General features: G+C 39.1%; 2 protein-coding genes across 3 annotated transcripts; one reads left to right on the forward strand and one right to left on the reverse strand.

Moving 5' to 3' along the window:
• The first annotated feature begins 27 nt into the window (after positions 1-27).
• Positions 28-6,459, forward strand: LOC146320860 (uncharacterized). The gene is made up of 5 exons (XM_084729279.1): positions 28-96; positions 397-556; positions 1,517-2,865; positions 3,217-3,533; positions 6,323-6,459. Exons 2-3 carry the CDS (start codon positions 397-399, stop codon positions 2,818-2,820), a joined length of 1,464 nt encoding a protein of 487 aa, XP_084585405.1. The 5' UTR covers positions 28-96; the 3' UTR covers positions 2,821-2,865; positions 3,217-3,533; positions 6,323-6,459.
• Positions 6,070-19,562, reverse strand: LOC146320861 (ectonucleoside triphosphate diphosphohydrolase 2-like). Of its 2 annotated transcripts, XM_084729277.1 has the most exons (9): positions 19,329-19,560; positions 15,487-15,604; positions 12,429-12,579; positions 12,130-12,289; positions 11,711-11,938; positions 10,374-10,646; positions 8,657-8,776; positions 6,661-6,795; positions 6,070-6,509 (listed from the first exon to the last, which is right to left on the reverse strand). In XM_084729277.1, exons 1-9 carry the CDS (start codon positions 19,443-19,445, stop codon positions 6,303-6,305), a joined length of 1,509 nt encoding a protein of 502 aa, XP_084585403.1. In that variant the 5' UTR covers positions 19,446-19,560; the 3' UTR covers positions 6,070-6,302. The 2 variants fall into 2 exon arrangements, with proteins under 2 accessions (XP_084585403.1, XP_084585404.1); XM_084729278.1 differs by lacking the exon at positions 10,374-10,646 and having other exon boundaries at positions 19,329-19,562.
• Positions 19,563-22,485: the final 2,923 nt, after the last annotated feature.

Here is a 22,485-nt window from a genome sequence, read left to right on the forward strand (position 1 = left end):
CCGGAAGTCTTTCTTCTTACTTATTCGGCGCTCCGTCATTACGGTATGTCCCGACGGTAGATCGAAGATAATAAGAAGATACAAAGAGACAGAAAGGTAAGAGAAAGAGTGTTTTAAATATCCTCTAAAAAGTCCTCTCTAAAAAGTGTAGCGTGCTATCCAAGATACAATTCTATGCTATCTACAAATGTAATGCATCGAAGAATTAGAATTGGGAAGGCTGTTTCTCCGCTCGACTCCATGGTCCGGGTTAACGTTAGCTGAGCTAAAGAAAGTGCGCTTTTAAGTATAAATTTGGTGAAGTCCTATATAAGCAAAAAGAAGGATATGTGGTGTTAACCTTCAGATCGTTAAAGTTTTCTAGATATCAATGTTGTTTGACATCTCCTTTTTCAGATGCACCCCTCTATTTTAACAAAAGAATCCAGTCTGGAGCGCACAGCCTTGTCCTCCACTGAGTTTGGGTGTCCTCTCTGTCCCAAATTCATGACTAAAACTGACAGTGTGATCCAGAGGCACCTTAGAAACCACTCCGCAAATGCAGTGCATTTCCAGGGTATGTTGATGAGAAGTATCTGTCTGAGATCATATCATTTTACATTCAACAGTAATGTTGAATGATAATGTGTTTTTGCATGTATAAGCTTACCATAATTTAACCAGTGTTATATTGAGTTGCGTTGCTTTGAGGTCTGTGGATAAGCTTGGCAAAGAAAGCAAGTAACTTTCAATCAGTGTTGGGGTAGTTACTCAAAAAAGTAATTAGTTACTAGTTACTCGTTACTTCTGTAAATGGTAATGAGATTACTTTACTAGTTACTGTATTTGAAAAGTAACTTCACTACTTATTACTTTACTTTCCTGTTTCTTAATTTACCATGTAGATACATGGACAAACATCATAGCCGTATCATATAAGTTTGGTATTGCCATGCTGTGCTGACAAATGCTTAGACAGGGTGCTCATTGACTTGGCACTAGTTGAAAGACACCTGTCACCTGCGCTTAGAGCGCATTTCACACCAATATTTTTGTCCTTTTGAGCAATAAACTGAAAATAGTAAGAATATCGCTACTGGCTGAAACCCCCCGTCTCCGTCTCCATCTCCATTTCCCTCTCTCCTTCCTTCGCACGAACAGCTATGTCACTCAAATCCATCTCTATGGCAACGTGCCCAGGCAAGCACACACACAGGCAGCATGCCTGCACACACCACTTAAACAGATCAGAACTTTAGGCAAACACGGCTTGGGTAACGCAGGAAAGCGTGTTCCTATAGCCTAGTAAAGTAGTTTCATTACCGATATTTTAAGTGTAATGCGTTACTTTACTTCAATACCCAAAAAGTAATAGTTACTGTAATCCGTTACTTTGTAACTCGTTACCCCCAACACTGCTTTCAATAGATGCCCACTTGTAGCGTTTTGTCGAGTTGTTCAACTGTTTCAACAAAGGAGAAATACAATTGTATATTCTTTTAGGATGTAGTAAATTTTTCTACTTTCCCTTTTACAGAAAAAATTATCTGCAGATGCAATCTGTCCTGCCGAGATGGAGGTCATTTCCATTGTCCATTTTGTGACACCACTATAATTCGAAAAGAAGGCATAACATTACATCTGATTGAGTGTCTTAAAAAATGTGATGTGGTCCAACCCACATCGGTGCCACCTTGTAAGCCACCATCACCAGAGACCCACCCTACACCAAAAGACCTTCAGGAGGACTGTATTGAATCACCATCAGCCAGTGTGGAACATTCATACTCACTTCCACCTCCTGTGTCCCCTCTGACTACAGACCACTCCTACTCATTCACAGCATCACCCAAGACCCCCACAGATTTTGATCAGTCACCCCCAGCTACAACCTACAACCCCCCAGCTCCAAAGGAAGAAGTCACTGAGGAACTGCCATCATCCCACGTGAAGTGCCCTCACTGCTCCATTGTGTTATACAAACAGAATTTGGTTTTACATATACAAAGGAAACACAGTCAACCAAGAGACATAACAGCCAAATCTCACTTGAAAAGCACATGTATTGACTGGAGTAATGGCCTCTATGCGGTCAGAAAAACAGCATGTGGTTTCAGTGTCCCAGTACATGTGCAGCGTAAGACATGGGGCGAGCAACATGCCATAAAATGTGAGATGGAGGACTGTCAGTATCGCCTGCTTGCACAAAGGAGTAGCCTCTCTCACAGCATGTGCCGCCATATTCGTTCGCTGGACTACTGCAGCACCACTGTCACTGAGGAGCCACTGCAACACGGGGTCCTCCAGGAAATGTTGGACAACCATTTCTTTGGTGACTCCAAGGTGGAAGCATGCAAAAAGAGGCAACAAGAAGCAGAGGAAGCGCATGTCCCCTTGTCTGTGTTGGTGGACCTTAGTGACTGCAAAAATTATATCTCTCTTTCTATTTATGAACCAAAACTATTCCGTTACAGCACCTTAGGAAGAGTCATGGTGACACACAACCTCCAAAAAAACACCTGGCATTGTCCCTGTGCAAAGGCACATACATCTTGCACCCACAAGTGCATTGCAAAGTGGCACCTTTTCCAAACCCATAAAAAACTTTTCATGACCGGACCACCAACCAACACACCACAAGTGACAACTCAACCCCTCAGTCCCCCTACTGCAGAGATAGAGAACTGCGAGGTATCTGTGAGTGTAAAAAAAATACCCGCAACTCTCCCTGAAGAGGCCAAAGCCCAAAGAGCTCTGACAGATCACCCACAGCAGTCGTTTCCAAATGAAACAAAATGCAAGATGTGTCCAGATAATCCAGAACTGGAGGAGGCTGTTTAAGTCACTGACGAGGCCAGAATGGTTTGCATGGAAGGGTGATAAAAAGTAAGTTCAATACATCTTTAGATTTATTATGTATAGGTAATTTGACTCTCTTGAGACTTTGTGAAGATGAAGTTTCTAGCCACCGACCTAATTTTTCAAGGATACTGCTAATCCGAGACACTTTGCAACACAGAGTACAAATACTCTTGTGTAGATTGTGGCTTCTCCCCTCCTGTGGTGGTTATGGACCTCCACAGAAAAGGAGTATTTAATTCTGAGGGTATATCTCCCTTTAGCTTCCACCTGTATACATACCCTTTTAAATATTTATTTGATAGCTGTGACATAAGATTTATTTACAATAGTATCATTCTTCTAAGGGTATTTGTATCTTGTGTTTGTCAATTTCAGTTAGTGAACTGGAACAACCAGAAGATGACTTTGATGGTGAGGACAACATTCTGGGAATCTGTTCATCTACACATGATCAGCTGAGGATTTTTTGAGTGTGAGTCTGTCTAGATTTTAAAAAATACAGCAAGTTTGATCGGAGGTTGTGTGTGCTTCTCCTCAGAATAAACATGGACACTTTGGATCGGACGGGAGACTCATAAAAGCGGCACTGTCCTTAGCAGAGTTTGAAAAGGCGCCATTGCAGAAGTCCTCTGGTGAACCTCAGCTATGTGATGTAACAGGACCGCCTCGTTGATGAGCTGCTAAAACAAAAGGTACAGTGAACTTTTGTTCTTATTTTCAATGACATACATTTGCTCATGACAATTTAGTGTTATTCTATATGAAATGCATTTCTCATCCCTTTGATGTACAACAATACAAAGTAATATGTCTTTTTTTTAATTGTATGCCCTCTTGCCACAACTAAGGGAAAACACTGATCATGAATTCAAATTGTTTTTAATGACATAAATAAGTCAAAAGTAGACCAACTTCCGGTTGTGACTTCTGGTATGGAGTAGAGCTATGGTGGCGCCCTTGTCTGCCATCTTTCCTGCAGATGGGTACTCTTGGGAAAAAGAGAACATAGCACTTCTTAGGAATATTTGTGTTTGTGAATGATAATTATAAATGTGTTTTTAAAAGACAAATATGGAGGGTTTTAAGAGCTGAATCAAATATATACAGAATAAAATTCTTAAATATATGCTTAAATGCCTAAATGTTTAAATCAATGCTTAAATAAAGGCTTAAATAAATAAATGAATTAATGAATCTATATATAATTGTATAATAAAAGGCCTACATTAATAAATAATTATGTAATTGAATGTTAGTCACAACAGGTGCAAAATTTATGTATTTGTATATTTTGTTCATATATTAATTTATTTATTTACCTGTTAATTTATTCACACAATTTCTATTTATACTCACATGTATATATATATTTAAATATACTTTAATTCATCCATAATGTAACTTAACGCAGCAAAATAAATAAATGTGTCAACTTTATCCATCAAAAGGAAGGAGGTGGATTAAAGCTTCTGACTAGTGAATGAGCAGTATTACCACTCAATCTACTATGAATCTGCAAGTTTTCATTAAGATCTCCACCTGATGCCACCATCTTGAATTAGGCAAAAGCAGTAGATTCAAGATAAACCACCTATGGCAGAGCAGAGTCCAACCCCTGACTTTTAATAGATGAAGCTGGCAGATTTATTTTATTTCGCTTTAGTACCCTTTCAGATTGCCAACACCTCATCTCACCCCCACTTCTAAGTGTAGGAGAACGTATGTATGGTGGCTGTGAGCCAGTGTTCGTTCTGTCAATTCTGGGCAACTGCAGAAACATGGTGGCCCCAGTGGAAGAGGACCATCACCCACCTTTTTAAGAATTTATTTCAAAACATAAGGGTTTGAGTTGGGCTTGAAAGTAAAAAAAATCTATTGCAGTATGATGCCTTGAAATTCTGACCCCGCATTTACAGCAGGCGCGGCTGCGCAGCGGAACGGCTGCGCCGCGGCACGCAGAGAAATAGAACCCATTCTAGTCAATGCTGTAATTTACACCAGAAGCGCCGCGGTGCGTCTCAGCAGCGTCCCATAAGCGGCTCAGCGCTCCGCTCCGCGGAGAATACACAGCAAGTCTATTTTCGACGGATGGCGCGTCAATTGGCACAGAGCAGGTCGAACGGGCAGGAAGTCAGGCACGGAAAACAGGGGAGAATCCGGTTGATTTTCAAAATAAATAAATAATAATAATAAATAAATAAATAATAATAATAAATTAAGACAGACAGAAAATAAACAATTTAACTACGTAGCCTGCTTATCCATGGTAGAAGCACAAAGAGCAAGGAAAGAGGACTTAATCATCAAAATCAGAGCAAATAACATAATCAGACGGGCAAAACGCTCCGCTGCTGAAATGCTTCTGAAACGCTGCTGGTGTAAAAGTGAAGTAGTGTGCATGACCGAGTAAAACCGCGGCGCAGGCGCACCTGGTGAAAATCCCGGTGAGTCGTTGCAACTATTTTTTTATAGTGTAAAGTGATTCTTACATTTGGCAAGTGTAAAAGTATAGCTTATATGTAAATAGTACACCAAATGTCTATGGCTCAGATCCTTTTCCTCTAAACGTTATGGATACCAAGTCAAAAAAAAGTCTTCAGGGAAAACACTGAATTTAATAATTACAGGTCCAGGCAGATTTTTTTTCTTTTTTTGACCAAAAATGGCTCTTTTGACCCTCAAGGTTGCAAACCCCTGCACTAAACCGTTTCACTTGAGGTAATGCAAAAGTAATAGAGTAATCAAGTTACATCGGGTTACTGACTACACTTTTTAACAGGTCATTAGTAACTATCAGAATACCTTTTGAAAGCAACCCTTAGGTACCTTTCATCTTCTGTGTGAGGCGCTGTCAGAAAGCCATTTTAACACATGGTTAACATGTGATGGTAGCTCTAAAACCTACTGTCTTAACCAGCCCCAGTGAATACAGTGAACCCAGAAATATAAATCTGCTAGACCTAGTCCTACTTATAGCCCTACCAGAAGCCGTAACAGACTTAAATAGGACAGATTTATTCAGCTGATTAAAATGGTTAATGTGTGCCTAAAACATCTGCCTCCACAGATACTGGAACCACAGCTGGGGATTCACTGGAATGTAAATGATTTGAGTTTTGTTCTTTGCATCTTGTGAAGCACATGTGGGCTGCTTCAGTCCCAACAGGGAGAAAACAGAGACAGTGATGCCCATAAGTGGGTGTAACGTTACATAAGGAATCTGAAACATTTACAAAAAAACAAGGTTTATTCTGTAGATTTTACACACACCGATGCCAACATGCCAGCAGGGACTTTGTGGATTAGTAAAGAAATTTGAGCAGTACATATTTTACTGATTTATTGAATTCACTTACATGCAAATGCACAAAAAGTGCAACAAAAAAATCTAACATGTTCTTGAAATTGTTTTTGGATTGAAGGTTTGAGATGGGGAATATAAATTGGATTGACAGGTGCTCTTACACCATGCCTTCTTTAGCTCTTGTCTGTCTGTAGATCACCACAAAGTATCCCAGTGAAATGAAGATGAGGAGGATGAAGAGGAAGAGAATGCCAGCCCAGGGCCCTAAGGGTATCGCCTTCATCAGTCCAAGTCTCTCTGCTGGTACCATGCTGCTCAAAGTCAGCATGTAGCCCAAAGCCCAGCCGACAGACGCACCTCCTGCCTGTAGAACAACAAAACACTGAAACAATAACACACCATGGACAAGCTCACTGTTTTCAGCACAGCGGACAGACAGTACTGAGCTGCCGACAGTTTGAACACACACTAAAATGATGAACAAAAATGTATAATTTTTTCTTTTTACTCCTGACCTTTTTCTGAAAAGAGATGGAAGGAAGGGAGTGCTCATCGAATTTGTAGCCCTGCGTTAAGAGGACCTGGACAAAATTGGAGACGGCGCAGACGTTCATCATGTATTTCGCAGGCTGCTTTGTTTTTTCACTCATCTGTTGGTGGACATACAGTGTGTTAAGATTTCAAATGTCATTCATTTTGATTTCTGGAATATTCATCAGCAAATAACAGGGATTTAGTGTCTACTGTGGCCTGTCTGGTGTTTGCAGACATGAACATGTTTAAGATGCTTCATCCTTAAAGGGACACTTCACCCAAATCAAAAATGCATATTACCTCTGTAGTGCTACTCATCCATCCATTCATCCATAGACAGTTTTGGTGTGAGTTGCAGTTAATAATCTATTAATCAGTTATTAAATTAATCGCCAACTATTTAGATGACTGATTCTTCTTTTCTCTTTGAAAAATGGGTCCAAACATGTGGAGCACAAACACATTCGTCCACAAACATATGCTCCGATTTTTCAACTGACATGATTGTGACAGGATTAATTAATCTCTTAATTGGGAAAATAATCAGCAAGTATAATATTGAGATGATGGGACTGAATGGCACTTGGCTTGTGGTGGTCAAAGCACCAAAAAATACTTTGGAAAAACTCAACAGCAGTGTCTTTTTCCAGAAATAACGACTCAGTTACTCAAGATAACCCAACAACCTTGTTGTGAGCAGTTTCATGTAGGAACTATTTTCTTTCTACCGAACTATACCTGACAGCCATAACACAGCACTAGCAAACTCAGTGGTGCTAATGGGGACTCCCTAAAAACTTGTGCTGGATTGGCGCGGTTTTGCAGGATGTAACAGTGCACACTTTGGTGAGCTCAGTGATCGTCCCAGCCTGTGCTCTGAGCACAAACAATACATACAATATGAGATGAGTTTATTTAATGCATGTTAAATACGAAGACATATACAACACATACAATTCATGTTTTCCTACAATTTGGATATTTGGTTTCATACCTATACACATGGATACTGATAGTCTGCCTGTTTAGCCGCCTGTTGACACAAGATACTCATTTACATTGATATCAGAATACAGCCCCCCCAGTCTGAGTAGATTTTTGTTGTAGGACATCATGTAGTCCAGTGGTTCCCAAACTAGGGGGGGCGGAAGACCAGGGGAGACAAAGAATGAAACAAAGTTGAATAGATATTATCTATATAGGTAACTCTATCCTGTTAACCTTTATTTCACTAAAATTCAATGTATGAATCCTTTTTTATCAGTTCCATCCACAATTTCAGCTTCTGAAGGGAAGGGGGGGCATACCAGAAAAAAAGTTTGGGACCCACTGATGTAGTCCATCTAAAGGTGTATCTATTTAACCAATATTCAGTTATACATATTTCCAGTAGGACATTATGATGGTCACTTTGAGAAATGATCAGCAGTCAGGTAAAAGTCACTGGAAAATCTGCAGGGAAGTCCAGTTGCAGTTGCAGCCCTGCCAGCAGGACGAGACAAAAAAGTCTACATAAATCAGTAATCTCCAAAAAAAAAAAAAAAAAAGAAAAAAAATCTGTTTGAGGTTGCAATCAGGTGTTAGTATTTTGCATGTTTAATCGTAGGATTACAGCAAATACTGGGTTGATAAACAACTTGTTAGTTGTTTAGTTAGTAGTTAGTAGTTCCTACATGAAACTGCTCACAACAAGGTCTGTGGATTATCTTGAGTAACCACATCATGATTTTGGTAAAGAGGCTTTCAATTTTACAAGTGTATTTTTTTCACCTTGAGCACCACAAGCTGTGTACCATTATATTGGAGAGAAGGCAGACATCTCTATGGCCAATGTCTACAAAACAACTCACACCAAAACTATCTAGATGGATAAACAGCACTACAGGTAAGTGGAAAGTATCTATTTTTTGATTTTGGGATGAACTGTCCCTTTAATTGTTGGGGGTTATGCCCGGACAGCTGTGTGTTTGAGAGTACCTCAGTGATGGTCATGTTGCAGATGAGTCGGATCGCCTTCTTCAGTTGACTGGGGGAGGTGATGGGGATGTTGGTGAGGCTGCTGAGGTAGCTGTGAGTGAAGTAGAAGGCGGAGAATGCCTGTGGAGAAGAAGAGACACTGAGTCACACACTCCTCCTGAGCATCAGACAAACTGCTTTGAAAACAGACTGAAAGCTGAGGAGGACAGAGGACATTTAATCCTTTTAGACTTTCATGTGAAATTTTATCAGAATTGGTTGAGTTGAGTTATGACCAAAAATGTGTTTCGTGAGGATACAATGACCTTTGACTTTTGATTCTAATAAATTCATCCTTGAGTCCAAGTTGACATTTTGAAGAACTTCCCTCAAGACATTCCTGAGATATCACGTTCATGAGGATAGGATGATCATAGACGGACAACCCGAAAATAATGCTTCTAGCCACGGCTGGTGTGAGGCATAGAAATGTCAAAAAGGGCATAAAAGAGCAAGAAAGGACACGTTTTCACCCCTGTAAGATATTGCTATCGCTCATGTTGCCACTTAAAGTCTTTCAGTTGCAGGTTATGTTGCTTCAGACGTTCATGCAACTTTCTTGCCATGCGTGGACTATGCAGTTGCATAGGACCTCCAGTGCCACTAGGGGGCCCCCAGACTGTGTGATGTGTTCAGTAACAGATCCACCATCCAGCATCCTGACTGCTGTTCAAAGTAAAACTGTCACTGTCCAGAAAAAAACATGGAAGCTTTACTTTATCACACATCACGTCACTGTCACTCACATGAGTACACTTTGCATAATTTATATCTATTTTTTTAAATATATATATATATATACATATATATATGTATATATATATATATTATTTTAGTATTATTTATTACAAATTTTGAAATTCCTAACATTAAAAATAATTTTAAGGAAAATGCAGCATCTGTCTCATTTTGGCACATTTTATAATGCAGACTCTACAGTAAGTTGTCATGATTTTCCTTCTGCTGATGAGCCCCAGTGATTCCCATTTATTTTTGTTTTCCATAGGTTTAAATTGCTAGGGTCAACTTGAAAATTGTGATTTGAATTTGAGATAAAAGGGATGTTTTCACAGATCTGGCCTCCTTTCCATTTAAAGTTCACCAGATGCAGTGTATTACATTTTAAATGTCTGCCCATGGACCACTTTAGAGGGTTTGAAATCTCCCCACTGTAGTTTCAAAAAATGGGAGCCCCAAAAAAACATTTCACACTGGATGCCCAAAAAGCTAGAAACAGCCCTGACTTCAACAATACTTAGACCTGTTGTTTTCAAATACTTTTTAAAATAAACAAGTTAAAATAGACTCTATAACAAGTCAAACCAATGGAGACAACAAGTAGCCTACTAGGAAATCAGAGGCAGAATTCCTGGAGTGCAGGTGGGAAATTTTTTTTTGTTGTTGTTTCCGGTGGACTTTGAAAACATAGACACCACGATGCTGCATGGAGGAATCAACCAATGGCAGGACTTGTACCCACAGCTTACATCCAATGAGTCAGACTAAGAAACCACTCATTCAGATTAGTAAAAATATAAATATTAATGAAATGTGAGCAATTCAAAAAGCCAAAGAATACAACATAAAATGTTTGGTCTACTAACTACTATCTAACTATTCTGCACTTTTTTGGAACTTTTGCCTCCTCAGATACAGGTTGTTGCTTTCTCTCCCTCACCATGAAGCTTCCTGTCACGTTGGGCTGGAAGACTCCATCGAAGGAGCACCTGGAGTAAGAACAGTTGGCAAAGGAGAACATCTTTGTTACGTTGCCCAGGCATTTTTGGTAATCTCCGGTGCCCAGTACTGTCACAGACATCTGTGGGTTAAACCGGGCTGGTCTGTAGCTCCTAGTACACGGAGAGTCAAAGACGTCCACCCCCAGTTTGATAGATGTGTTGAACTGTTGTGGATAGCAGGGATGGAACACTTGGGAACTCACACCTTGACTCTGAAGGGGGCAAAAAAACATCAACGTGAAATATTCTTCAAAAGAAAAGTGCGGTATATGACACAGCTTTCTACTATGTATAATTCCAAATAAACTGAGTAATGGTTATGTTATGTTAAGGCGCATATTTACATTCCAACTTTATCACCAACTTTTTGAGAATAATGGAATAATGGAAACAAATTTTGAAATTTGTTTAATATTAAGTAAGAGCGCTGTAGCCAATAAAAGCAAAACTGACCTCCAAAGTAATCCTTACAGGTAATCGTGAACTGGCAGAGTACATTTATTAAAAGTACTTGTTTTGCCGTTGACAGGCCCAGATTATTTTTCTAAATGTCTGCAACATTATGGAAAGGAATAAGTATGTCTTTTTTAGTCCCCTCGAGGATTTATGAAGTATGCCATCTTCTTCTTTTCCTTTTTTAACCAGAAGCAGACGATTCACCAAAGCCACCAGAAACAGTCATTTTATCATTCATTCAAACTCAGAAGAAACAAAACAAAACTTATTTAGCTCATTTTCCACTGCTTAAACGGCAAGAGGGAGGTTGGACATCAGAGGAACAGGGGGGAGAATTGGCACGTAGCACCAAAATATTTTCACATCTACCCAGTGTATTTATGACCAAAAAACAGAGTTGATGGCTGTTGGAACAGTGGAAAGATTAACCAAAACAGTTTTGGTGAGTTTTATTTAGTTTCTCTTGAGTTTGAATGGTCTGGTAGCTTTGGTGGGAGCAATAAAAAAACAGTTTCTGGTTAAACAAGTGCATCCTTTTTTTTTTTTTTAAGGAAGAGCTCCCTCTCTTTAGAGATCCTTTGAATAATGTTCGAATAGAATAACAGTCTGATCCTGTCAGTGGCAAAATAAAGCACTTTTACCGCACGCTCATGGATGGTGCACAATTACCCCCAAGGATTACAGGATTGCAGCCTGTTTCACAGCTGATGGCTGCAGCGGTTTTGCTCAATACTGGACCAGTTTTAAAAACTGTTGTGCCACGATAACAGAAAAATGGTCCAGATAGAAAAAAACAAAACAAGAACAAATGTATCAGTACCGTGATAAGATGAGCTAGCAGTTTCCTCAAGAATTGATCCTGGCCATAACACAGGAAGCTCTGGGTGTATAGTCTGTGCGTTTGTCCATAAAGCTTCAGCTCCATCACGTTATTGTTGTTCTCCACCTTTTCTGAGGTTTCAAAAGTAATCTGAGTGGAAGCACCACCCAGATCCAAAGCTCCAATTGTCTCTCTGCCTGGATTCAGCCAACGCCCAACAAAACCATACTGAGGGGACAAGAAAGGACATGCCAAGACAAAAATTTGAGTTAGAATGATGGATGACAGAATATTCCAACTCTGAACAAAAAAGTTTAATCTATCCATCCATCCTATTGACATGACATGACATGAATCCATGGCGCTGGAGTCTTTCCTCTGTGACTTTGCATGTGTTGAACAGAAAAGTCAGAGCTCACCTTGACAAAGTTTTCGAGTAAATAGTTGACTGTGACCCAGCCATACGCCCCCTCCTCCTGGCCACTCAGGATGTTTGCCTCTTTGAATTTGAAAGGGTAAGACTGCAGCTTGTCTGCCACTTCCTTCAGCACCTGCTGGGACTGTGCCGCATTGACTATGCTGTTAAAGAGCAGGAAGAGTTAAGAATAAAACAATATAATAAAACAATAAAACATTTTAATGCATTCATGCATCATTGATGAGAACAGTGGTAGTAATATTAGTCTAACATCCTGTCTTGATGGGAATTTCTACTGACTTCAAAAGCCTCATGCCGGCAGTAGCTCCCAGATAGAGTGGAGTTTGATGGTGCCTGGATTTTGGAACTTCTTTCACGGCTCGTTCCAGACAGGCCTCCAGACTTTTTGCTGCTCCACCACGAACACCTGCATAACTGGATATCCCTCCACCTAGACAGAAAGAGAAAGTAGTTCCACTTACAAAGAACTCAGCCTGACCCTGAAAAAACTGGACTTCCTTGTCTTAAAGGAATGATCCGCTGAGATAAAGGCTCTGGTTGGTGTCTCTAAGGAAACTGTGACAACAAACTGAGTCAAGAAGAGGAATGAGTGGAGATGACTAAGACTGTGTGTCTGTCTGAGGAGGAAGTGGACCACTTAGGAAGAGCAACTTGCAAAAGTTTTGACATTGCTTCTCCAATTTTCTGATAAGGTCATTGGCTGAGTTTTCATAGCATGACAATGTGAGAGTGGAAGCGATAGTTTACCACCAGGACAGTCTGAGGTTAAGGTCAGTTCGAGCAAATGACAAAAAAACATATTTTTTCCACTTACTGCAAGGTCAAACTCAAGGTCAAAGTAATCTTTATTATCCCCGAAGGACAGTTTTGTTGCACAGCTAGCAGAATACAGTCATCACACCAATCAACAAACAATAATTCACACAAAAAAAAAATTGATTATGCTTTTTAAGATACCAGTAACAGCAAGGACCAACAAGTTCTTAAAGTGATAGTTCACCCAAAAATGAAATTCACTCAATATCTACTCACCCCTGTGCTGATGTGAGGATGGGTGAAGATCTCCAGTTCACAAAACACTCCTGGAGCTTCAGCAATAAACAGTGTTGCAGCCAAATCCAGTACAATTGAAGTGAATGGTGACCAGTTTTAAAATGTAAAAAAAGAACACAAAAAAACCCAAATGTCTCCATACTGCTCACGTGGTGTAATCCAAGTGTCTGTAAGCCGCGACATTAAAATTTGATGCAAAAAGACACCATTTACACCATGTTTTTATCCTGAATATCAACTGTAGTCTCTCAGACCTGATCCTCATTCACACACCTGAAGCAGGTACACAGGCTCTCACCCAAGCGGTGCAGCTGCAGCAAAGAAATGATGTTCCTCTTCTATGTCGAAGTCCTCTGACATTTTCTTCTTTGTTGAAAGTTTGTGAAGTCAACTGTGCGTGTAACAAGTCGCTATTTCTGAGCAGATCTCTCTCTGTTGTCTGAGTCGCTTCCAGGTAGCATGTAAACACAGATGTGAAGGTATCACAAGATCCTGTATATCTCGTGTCGCACCGCTTGACATTTAGGCTAAAAACATGGTGTAAATTGTGTCTTTTTGCATCAAATTATAATGTCGTGGTTTACAGACACTTGGATTACACCACACAAGCAGTATGGAGACATTTTGTGGGGTTTTTGTGTTCTTTTTTTACATTTTAAAACTGGCCACCATTCACTTCAATTGCACTGGATTTGGCTGCAACGCTGTTTTCCACTGAAGCTCCAGGAGTGTTGTGTGAACTGGAGATCTTCACCCATCCTCACATCAGCACAGGGATGAGTAGATATTGGGCGAAATTTCATTTTGGTTGAACTATCGCTTTAAATCTGCTGGTCCTGCATCTTGGCAGAGTATGTTGTCAACCAAATGGAAGCAACCTGCACTCCATTTACACCTCGTATTAAAGAAGACCTATCATGCTATATATATATATCTATATCTATATCTATATATATGTATATATCAGAATAGATTTACAGGCTTTAATGTTCATAAAACACATAAGTTTTCTTATATTGGCAATTTTTGCAACTCCTTTATTCAACCTCTGTCTGAAATACTGTTTCAGCTCCCCCGCCTCTCTGGAAAAGCCCAGTTTGCTCCGATTGGTCAGCTCGCTGCTCAGGGGATCAGGAACTGCCCACTGTGATTCACCAGGTATTCAGAGGGCAGAACAGTCACCTATCTAGAGGTTGTGCTAAGCCCGTTGTGACTTCATAATGGAGGAGGCAAATCTGACTGGTATTTTGGAACAGTCATTTTCTGAAATGGGGAGCAAGTAAAAAGAAAAGACGGCAGTTTCTCAAATTTTGGGGGGCCTTCGAGACATAATGTTGTCTAAAAACCATGAAAAAGTGTATTTTGCATAAAACGTGGCCAGTAAAATGCATCCTAGTCCAAACACATTATTCAGATAAGCATGTTAATGTGGGTATAAATACGTCATGATGGGAATGTTCCCCTTTTGGCATGAATAAACTAATATTCATATTCAATTCAATATACAAACTAATATTCAGGTTTTTCAAAAATGTATGCCCCTTTGCTTTCCTGACAAAAAAGAAATTCTTCCCAGGAAGTCTGCTTTGGTGAAGCTGTATTGTCCAGGTGGAAACAGCAGACTTTTGGAGCTGTACAGGTTATAAAGGCTGTACAGTGCCAGAAATGGGTTTTGATAAAACATTTGTCATAAATCAGTAGAAAAACAGGAGAATTGTCCTGGGAGGAAAGAGGGAGACAGCGATGAAAAATTGTAAGATATGCCTTAAATCCTCACATGCTGTGACTGTGGAGGACAGATCCTCTCAGTGAGAATAACAAGAACACATTAAGAATACCAGGTGTAAACACAAAGGCAAGATTGTATATTATCTAAATAACACATCTAGATATAGATGTCATTTTAAGTACAGAAGACTTATGCAAAATATTGAAAGTCAGGCGTCGCTGCTGGTTCTCTCTGCAGGTCATATATGTTGTTTTGGAAGTCAGTGGCAATCAACCTATTCTTCTTATTTAGGTATTAGGACATGTTGGAAATGTTTCAAAGCTAGCTTTATTTTGAAAGTTTAACTGGATGTTGCATATGTATTATTGCACTTGACCACAGAATGAGGAAGTATGTATTTTTCACGCCTAAGTGAGGCAAAAAGGGGTACTGTCTCAGTGGAGCCAAGGGAAACAGACTGTAAAAATTGAATTTGTAAATGCTGTGAGCACTGCAAATTGGCCTCCATGGTATTATGATTAAGATCCAGAGATGGATAACTTGGTTCGAGCTCACCTTTTGCATGACACTCGCTGTGCTGGGTAACAATTCCAGTGTCATTCTGCTTGTCAGCTGGCCATTTGTAGATGTACATGGAGGTGTGGGATGAGCCTGCATCTAGAACGATTCCATACTGAAACAGAGACAGCAGCAAAATGTCACAAACATACAAGAAGTCATTTTAGTTAGCTATACACTTATTTTCTGTTATTTTTAAACAATTTAATTTGTCTGAAATTATATCTGATAATACACATCAACACAAGATTATTAGCAAAGATAAATTTGCCCATTCATTATGCCACACTATAAGTACTGCTGCATGATTGCAAATTGCAGCAACTACAGTTTTTAGATAAAGGAAAATGTGTGACAAAATAACATTAATGAATAGCTGTATAACTGCTGAGATGCCAAATATTGTCCACCAGATGTAAGAAAACATGTTTGTTTGGTACAAACACCAGCAAATCTCATCATCATGATTTAAATATTTTTTTTCACCAAAAAAGACAGTTGAAATGCAGAAATTCCCACCCTGAATTATATACTGCAATCGCAAAATAATTGTAATCGTATTGTGCAGCTCTTGTTACATGTAAGCACAAACGAGACAAGACTCAAACATATGCAGTGCAGTACATGTAGGAGGATCCTCCATCTCTCTATCAGCTAAGGGTTCCATGGTCTGAAACCAATGAAGAACCCAGTCTTAGAGCATTATGATAGCCATTCTCATGCTCTATCATGGCTCTATCAACTGTTGCAGCAGTTTTGAGCTTGATACCATTTATTACATATTAGATTTGGTGCACAACTGAACCATTTTTGATTGTTAGAGAATTACAATCATAAAAATGGTCATGAATCCAACCAGAAATACCAAAAACCTTGAGGAACACCACAGAAAACGTCATTCTGCTGTTTTGGTATCAAAAACCTTTCACATTTTGGAGCTTTCTGCAAAAATTGCAGTGTTCATTCCAGCTTTAAAACTGAGCCTGCTGTAGCCTCTGAAAGAGAGTAATGTCAACCAGGGGCTTCCCTGCAGAGTTGAAGAATACTGCTCACAAGGTGAACTGTCCAGCTACTCCACTATAGTGCATTGCAGATGTGTCAAAGCATTGATGCATGCAGAGTGTACATGTATTTTGGCACATTTTTGTATTGGCGGTTGTAACCACTCAGTGCTTTCAGACTTGTGAAACTTAACAGTTTGTTAGCTGTGAAACTGACAGGATGTAGTTAAAGCTGAGACCTCCTGTCAACAGGTAAAGTTCTTTTTATGGAACTTCTGTACCCACTGATGTCCTTTTATGGTTGAACTTATTCTTTTGGCAAACAAATGGCTTGTCATAAGTCTAAAAAGTACAGACTTACTGATTTGCTGTAACAACATTTGCTATGTCGTTATGTATTGTTCAGATATGTTGACTTTGTCTTCCTTTGTGTGCTCTTCTGCAGCTTCAAAGCATCATATTCTATTCAAGTATTATTCCACAGGCAAAAGCAGCACATGAATGAGATCAATACCCTTTTAAAGACTGTCTGCAACATTAACAAAAGGAAGAGAATGTGAGTATGTTCTCATAAAGAATATCAAATAAAACATACAAACTGCTTCTTTCAGCTCACACTCTTTGTCTGTTTGTCTGCTCTGTTTATTCACTGGTGCCCTGCTTCACTTCCTCCTGCAAAACCCTTGGCCCTTGGGGTTGACATCAGTTGCACGACAGGCAGTGTGGTAAGAGTTGCAGGGTTAATCTGATGCATTTAGCTGACACAGACTTATGTCTGAGCAATTTCAGATCGGGACAGGACAGAGGAAGCTCAAACTGGGACTGTCTTATGTACAGGGAAGGGTTGCAAATTGGTACCATTATGGTAACATTAATGATCAATTAATTCAGTGCTTCCTAAACTTTTTTCTGGCATGCCTCCCTTTCAGAAGCTGAAAAAAGTTTCTGCCCCATGTAGTTAGCATGTCGGTAAACGATTATTGTCATTTCTGTAAAGAAAATTTGCGTATAAAAGGCACTCTTAGGAATACTAAAATCATATTTGACTTAAAAAATGCAGCAAATGAGAAAAATGTTAAGGAAGGACTAATAGATGTCTCATGACACCTAAAACCACGACCGTAGTCCCAGATGAGGGACTACTGGCAGATATTTCCAAAACTCTGCAACTCACACCAAAATAAAAAACTACATGGCTGGATAAATAGTACTATAGGTAAAAGGAAATATCTTTTTTTTTTTTGGCATGAACTGTACCTTTAATGTATTCTTTAAGGAACTCAGAAATGTTGTTGGTGAATGGGGGCCGAACCTTATGTTTCACAAGGCTCTCTAGGTCTTGCATGTTTCCTTTGAACAAACCTTTTGAGTTGAGTGAAAAATCATTTAGATAATATGTAGTATCAGTAATAAACTGGAGCACCTTTTTTACATGGTGCATCCCAAGTTAAACCATATTATCTTACTGGGACTTAATGTACACAACAACATAGATCAATATAAAACTCTGGTACAGAGTTAGAACTGGTGCCCTTGGTACATGGCAAAATGAATCTCCAAACTGCAGTGCAGGTAAGAGTATATTATTGATATTTACTGTACTGCAATGGCTGAAATAAAATATATTGATATATTGAAGATGAGAAAAATAAATAAATAAAAGACACTCCCAGGGTTGTCCAAAGAAAGTCAGACTGCACTACCCTCAGTCAAAGAAAAAATACAATATCCTGCCCCTTGTCTGACACAGTTCACTCCAAAATCAAAAATACATATTTACCCCCTGGTCTGTAATGCTTTTTATACATTTAGATTTGTTTGGTGTGAGTTGCTGAGTTTTGGAGATATCCAGAGACATGTCTGCCTTCTCTCCAATATAATGGGGCTAAATGGCACTCGGCTTGAAATACATTTCAAAAATTCAAAATTCAGCGTCTCGTTCCAAAAATCAAGGCCAGTTACTCAAAATAATCCACAGACCATTGTGAGCAGTATCATATAGGAGCTATCTTCTTTCTGTGGTAGAATCCAGCAGAACTACTTAAGCATCTACCAGAAATACTTTCTTTTCTACTAGAGATAAAATAGTTCCAGCATGAAACTGCTCAAAAGGTGTGTGGATTATCTTGAGTAACCAGGTCATGATTTCTGGAAAGGCACAATGACTGAATTTTTCAAATGTATTTTTGGTGCTTTGAGCAGCACAAGCCGAGTACCATCTAGTCTCATTATTATATCATTATCATGTTTGGTGGAATGGCGAACAAGTCACCTAAACCTGACAAAGAGGCCCAAGTAGGTTGTAACCAACTGGTTTAATCTTTAAAAGGCATAATCTGCAACATTTCCCTCATCACTAATGATCCTGACTTCTAGATTCTATTGAGGTTCCGCTAAATTCTACTACTGAAACAAAGTAGTTCCTAAATGAAACTCCTCATATCAAGGTCTTCAATTTCTCTCTCTCTCTCTCTACAGCTGATATCTCCAAAACTCTGCAACTCACACCACAAAAAAAAAAAAAAAAAAAAAAAAAAAAAAAAATCTAGATGGACAAACAGCCCTACAGACCAGTGGGGAAATATGTATTTTTGATTTTGGGATGAACTGTCCCTTTAAAATAAAAAAAAAAAATAATACATTCATGCAAGCAGATGCATCAGAGGCAAGTCCTTTGGAAGCAACGGAGATAATAACTTTTACTTGTGTAGCACAATTTATCCAGCTCTATAGTATGCTATTAAAAAAGACAATGAATTCAATTCAGTGTAAATATAGAAATAAAAATAACAGTATATCATTGAAATAAATTATGCACATAAGGATTCTTTTCATTACCATATTTTCAGGAGGCATCTCAGTGTTTCTAGCTGGAATTACCAGCAGCAGAATCCCAGTTAATGCCAGTATGAGCAGAAGCACCGCGGGGATGAACTGTGCGCAGCGGAGACCCATGATGGACAGGCTGCTGGAGGTCGTGTGCGCTCGGATGCTCCTCTCCGGACAGCTCTGCGCAGCGCGTTGTTCTCACTGCAGGACGCCAAAGAAGTACAAGGCTTGTGGGTTTGGTTGGTTGGAGCCTTTGACGCGTCACTGTCCTGCTTCGCTTCCTGTCACCCCCGCACGCGCCCACGCCTACACACATCGGCAAGAGAAATCAGGCAGCAGAAAAGTTTCTTATTCCTTTAAAGATTTCAGACAAAGAAGCCCTCCTGCAGTGGTCTGTCATTTAGTTCATTGGACAACATGCTACAAACATGTCAGGAGCCAATCAGCTGCTTTCAGTGGTAAATTGGTGTACTGACAGTTCATTTATACTGCAGCAGATCACAGAGATGGAAAGTTGTTTCCCTGACTGCATGTATGGAGCCCCAAAGTATTCAATATCAAAGGGAAATTTCACACCAAAATCAAAAATACATATTTTGATTACATCCCCTATTAGTGTTTCTCAATCCTGGTCCTCAGGGACCACTGTCCTGCATGTTTTAGATGTTTCTCTGCTCCAACACACCTGATTTAAATGATCAGCTCATCATCAAGCCTCTGCAGAAGCCTGATAACAACCTGATCATTTGAATCAAGTGTGTTGGAGCAGAGAAACATCTAAAACATGCAGGGCAGGGGGGCCTGAGGACCGGAATTGAGAAACACTGTATTAAGGTGATATTTCATCTAAACATGTAGTCCACAAAAATGCTGGAGTTTCACAGGAAAACAGTGTTGCAGAATCTCCCAAAGAATGGAAGTGAATGGTGACCAGTTTCTGAATCAATCAAATAGATTGGTCAAACTTTTTGATGTATTGTTCAGATGCATAATTATGATAAAACTGATTTTATCTTCAAAGTGGTCAACCACTTTAATTGCACAGGGAGCTGAGAAAAACAGATGACAGTCAGTTGAGTGGTTTTAGCTGTTTCCTCTTCAAATGTTCTTTATATTACATCAAAGTAAAACCTTAATTTCCCATTAATCATGTTACTCTTGTCCTCTATCAGTTTTCTAGTGTCTTCTTTTACTATGCTAAGAAAAGAAATGGAAATTTAGAAATCTCCTTCCTCCATCTGTCATTTCCACAATTGGTTGCATCAGTCTACTTTTCTATTGTCGTTTCAGCATTTTGTCCAAGAAATTACATTTACATAAAACTACATAAAATTTAATGCCAACCAAAATATGAGGAAATCCTTCTTTAGCATTATTGTTTTAACACTATTTTTCACCTCTTAAGTCTATTTTTTCTGTATTGTTGTAGATAGTAGTATAATACAAATCTACACAAACATATAATTTATATTCTTTTTTACATAATTTTACATAATTAACTTTTCTATTTCCATTTTTATATTTTCTATATGCTTATATATACCTCTATACTTGGATGGGAGCAACTGTAAGGCAAACAAAAAGTATTTTCTGATTATGACTCTGATTACCTGGCAAGTAACAAAAATATTTATCCTGAATGTATCAGTGAAATGTTCTTCATGACATTTGTCAGACAATGTTGCAATACAATATCCATGTTGGTTCCCAAATCTTTTCTGGCATGCCCCCCACTTCAGACGCCTAAAAAATGTTTCTCAGGGTTGATAGTGTAAACCCAGCAGATAAAGATGTTACAATGATCTTTTTGATCGAAATGACAAAATCTTACGGAGAGTATTAGGTGGAGGTTTATGTCTAATTTCTGAGACCTTGTGACTGAACTTATTATGTCCACTAGAGGGTGCTATACTCTTACTTGTGAGAGGCAGCTTGTTTCCTAGTTTCCCCTGCAGAGTTAAGTTAAATTTTTACTGATGTGCAACAGCATAAAGCACATATTACAGGCTGTAAGCTCTGTTCCTTTATTTAAGCCTGGAATAACACACACTGACAATACATTAAGAAAAATATTGCATTAGAAATTCATTGTAATTTATAGTAAATATGTTGTGGTGAACTTTTTGCTGAGACAATTCGACAGCCTTTACTTCCACACATTATCAGCAACACACAATAAACACATGATAATATGTCAATGTGTGCAGTCAGATCAGCTTACTAAACCCTGACCATGATCTTGTTAATAATTTAATTCAAAAACACATGAACACATAAAACCAGGCAGCACAATACCTTTAGAGACAACATGTTAACTTCAAAGACACTTTGCTTAGCAGGATCAGATGTAAATCGAATCAAAGCTTATATTAGTATTAACTAGTTATTCTTGACCACGTGTGTCTGTGTGCACCGAACTGTAGATGACACTGCAGCTTGCAGTGGGCGGTGTACTCTGTGGTTGGTATGGTCTGGGGTTTTTTTGGGGGGGGGTGGGGGGTGGGGGTGATTGCCTGAACAGAACTTGGGGGGTGACACAAATGGCGGTCAGGTGAAGAGGTCGGCAACATAATTCTGAAATGCACAGATAAATCAGAAGTGTCCAGGCCCAGAGGTCCAAGCAGCCACCTGATGTTTCCTCTCCAAACACTCGCTCCTCCCCCCAAGAGCTGCTACACTGTAAAAAATGTCCACCTCAATAAGTCTTTTAAGCCTGTATCTGTGAGAATCAGAATCAGAAATGGTTTTATTGCCAAGCAGGTTTTCACTTATAGGAATTTGCGTAAACACATGACAGAATAGGTAGAATAGGGCTGTAACTAATGATTATTTTGATAGTCGATTAATCTGTTGATTTTATTCTCAATTAGTTGATTAATAGTTGTTTGTTTTAAAATGTCATGGTGAAAATGGTGAAAAATATCTATCAGTGTTTCCCAAAACCTAAGATAATGTCCCCAAATATCTTGTTTTACTCACAACTCAAAGACAGTCAGGTTACTGTCACATTTAAGAGGCTGAAATATGAGAATTTGGACTTTTTTCTTAAAAAATGACTCAATCAGATGAATCAATCATACGAATAGTTGGTGATTAATTTGATAATTGAGTAACTGTTGCAGCTCTACAGTAGAAACAATATGTACAAGTGGAACAGTTATTTAAA

Source organism: Lutjanus erythropterus, chromosome 10 (assembly GCF_056507025.1).
Source record: "Lutjanus erythropterus isolate fLutEry1 chromosome 10, fLutEry1.hap2, whole genome shotgun sequence".
NCBI lineage: Eukaryota > Metazoa > Chordata > Actinopteri > Lutjaniformes > Lutjanidae > Lutjanus > Lutjanus erythropterus.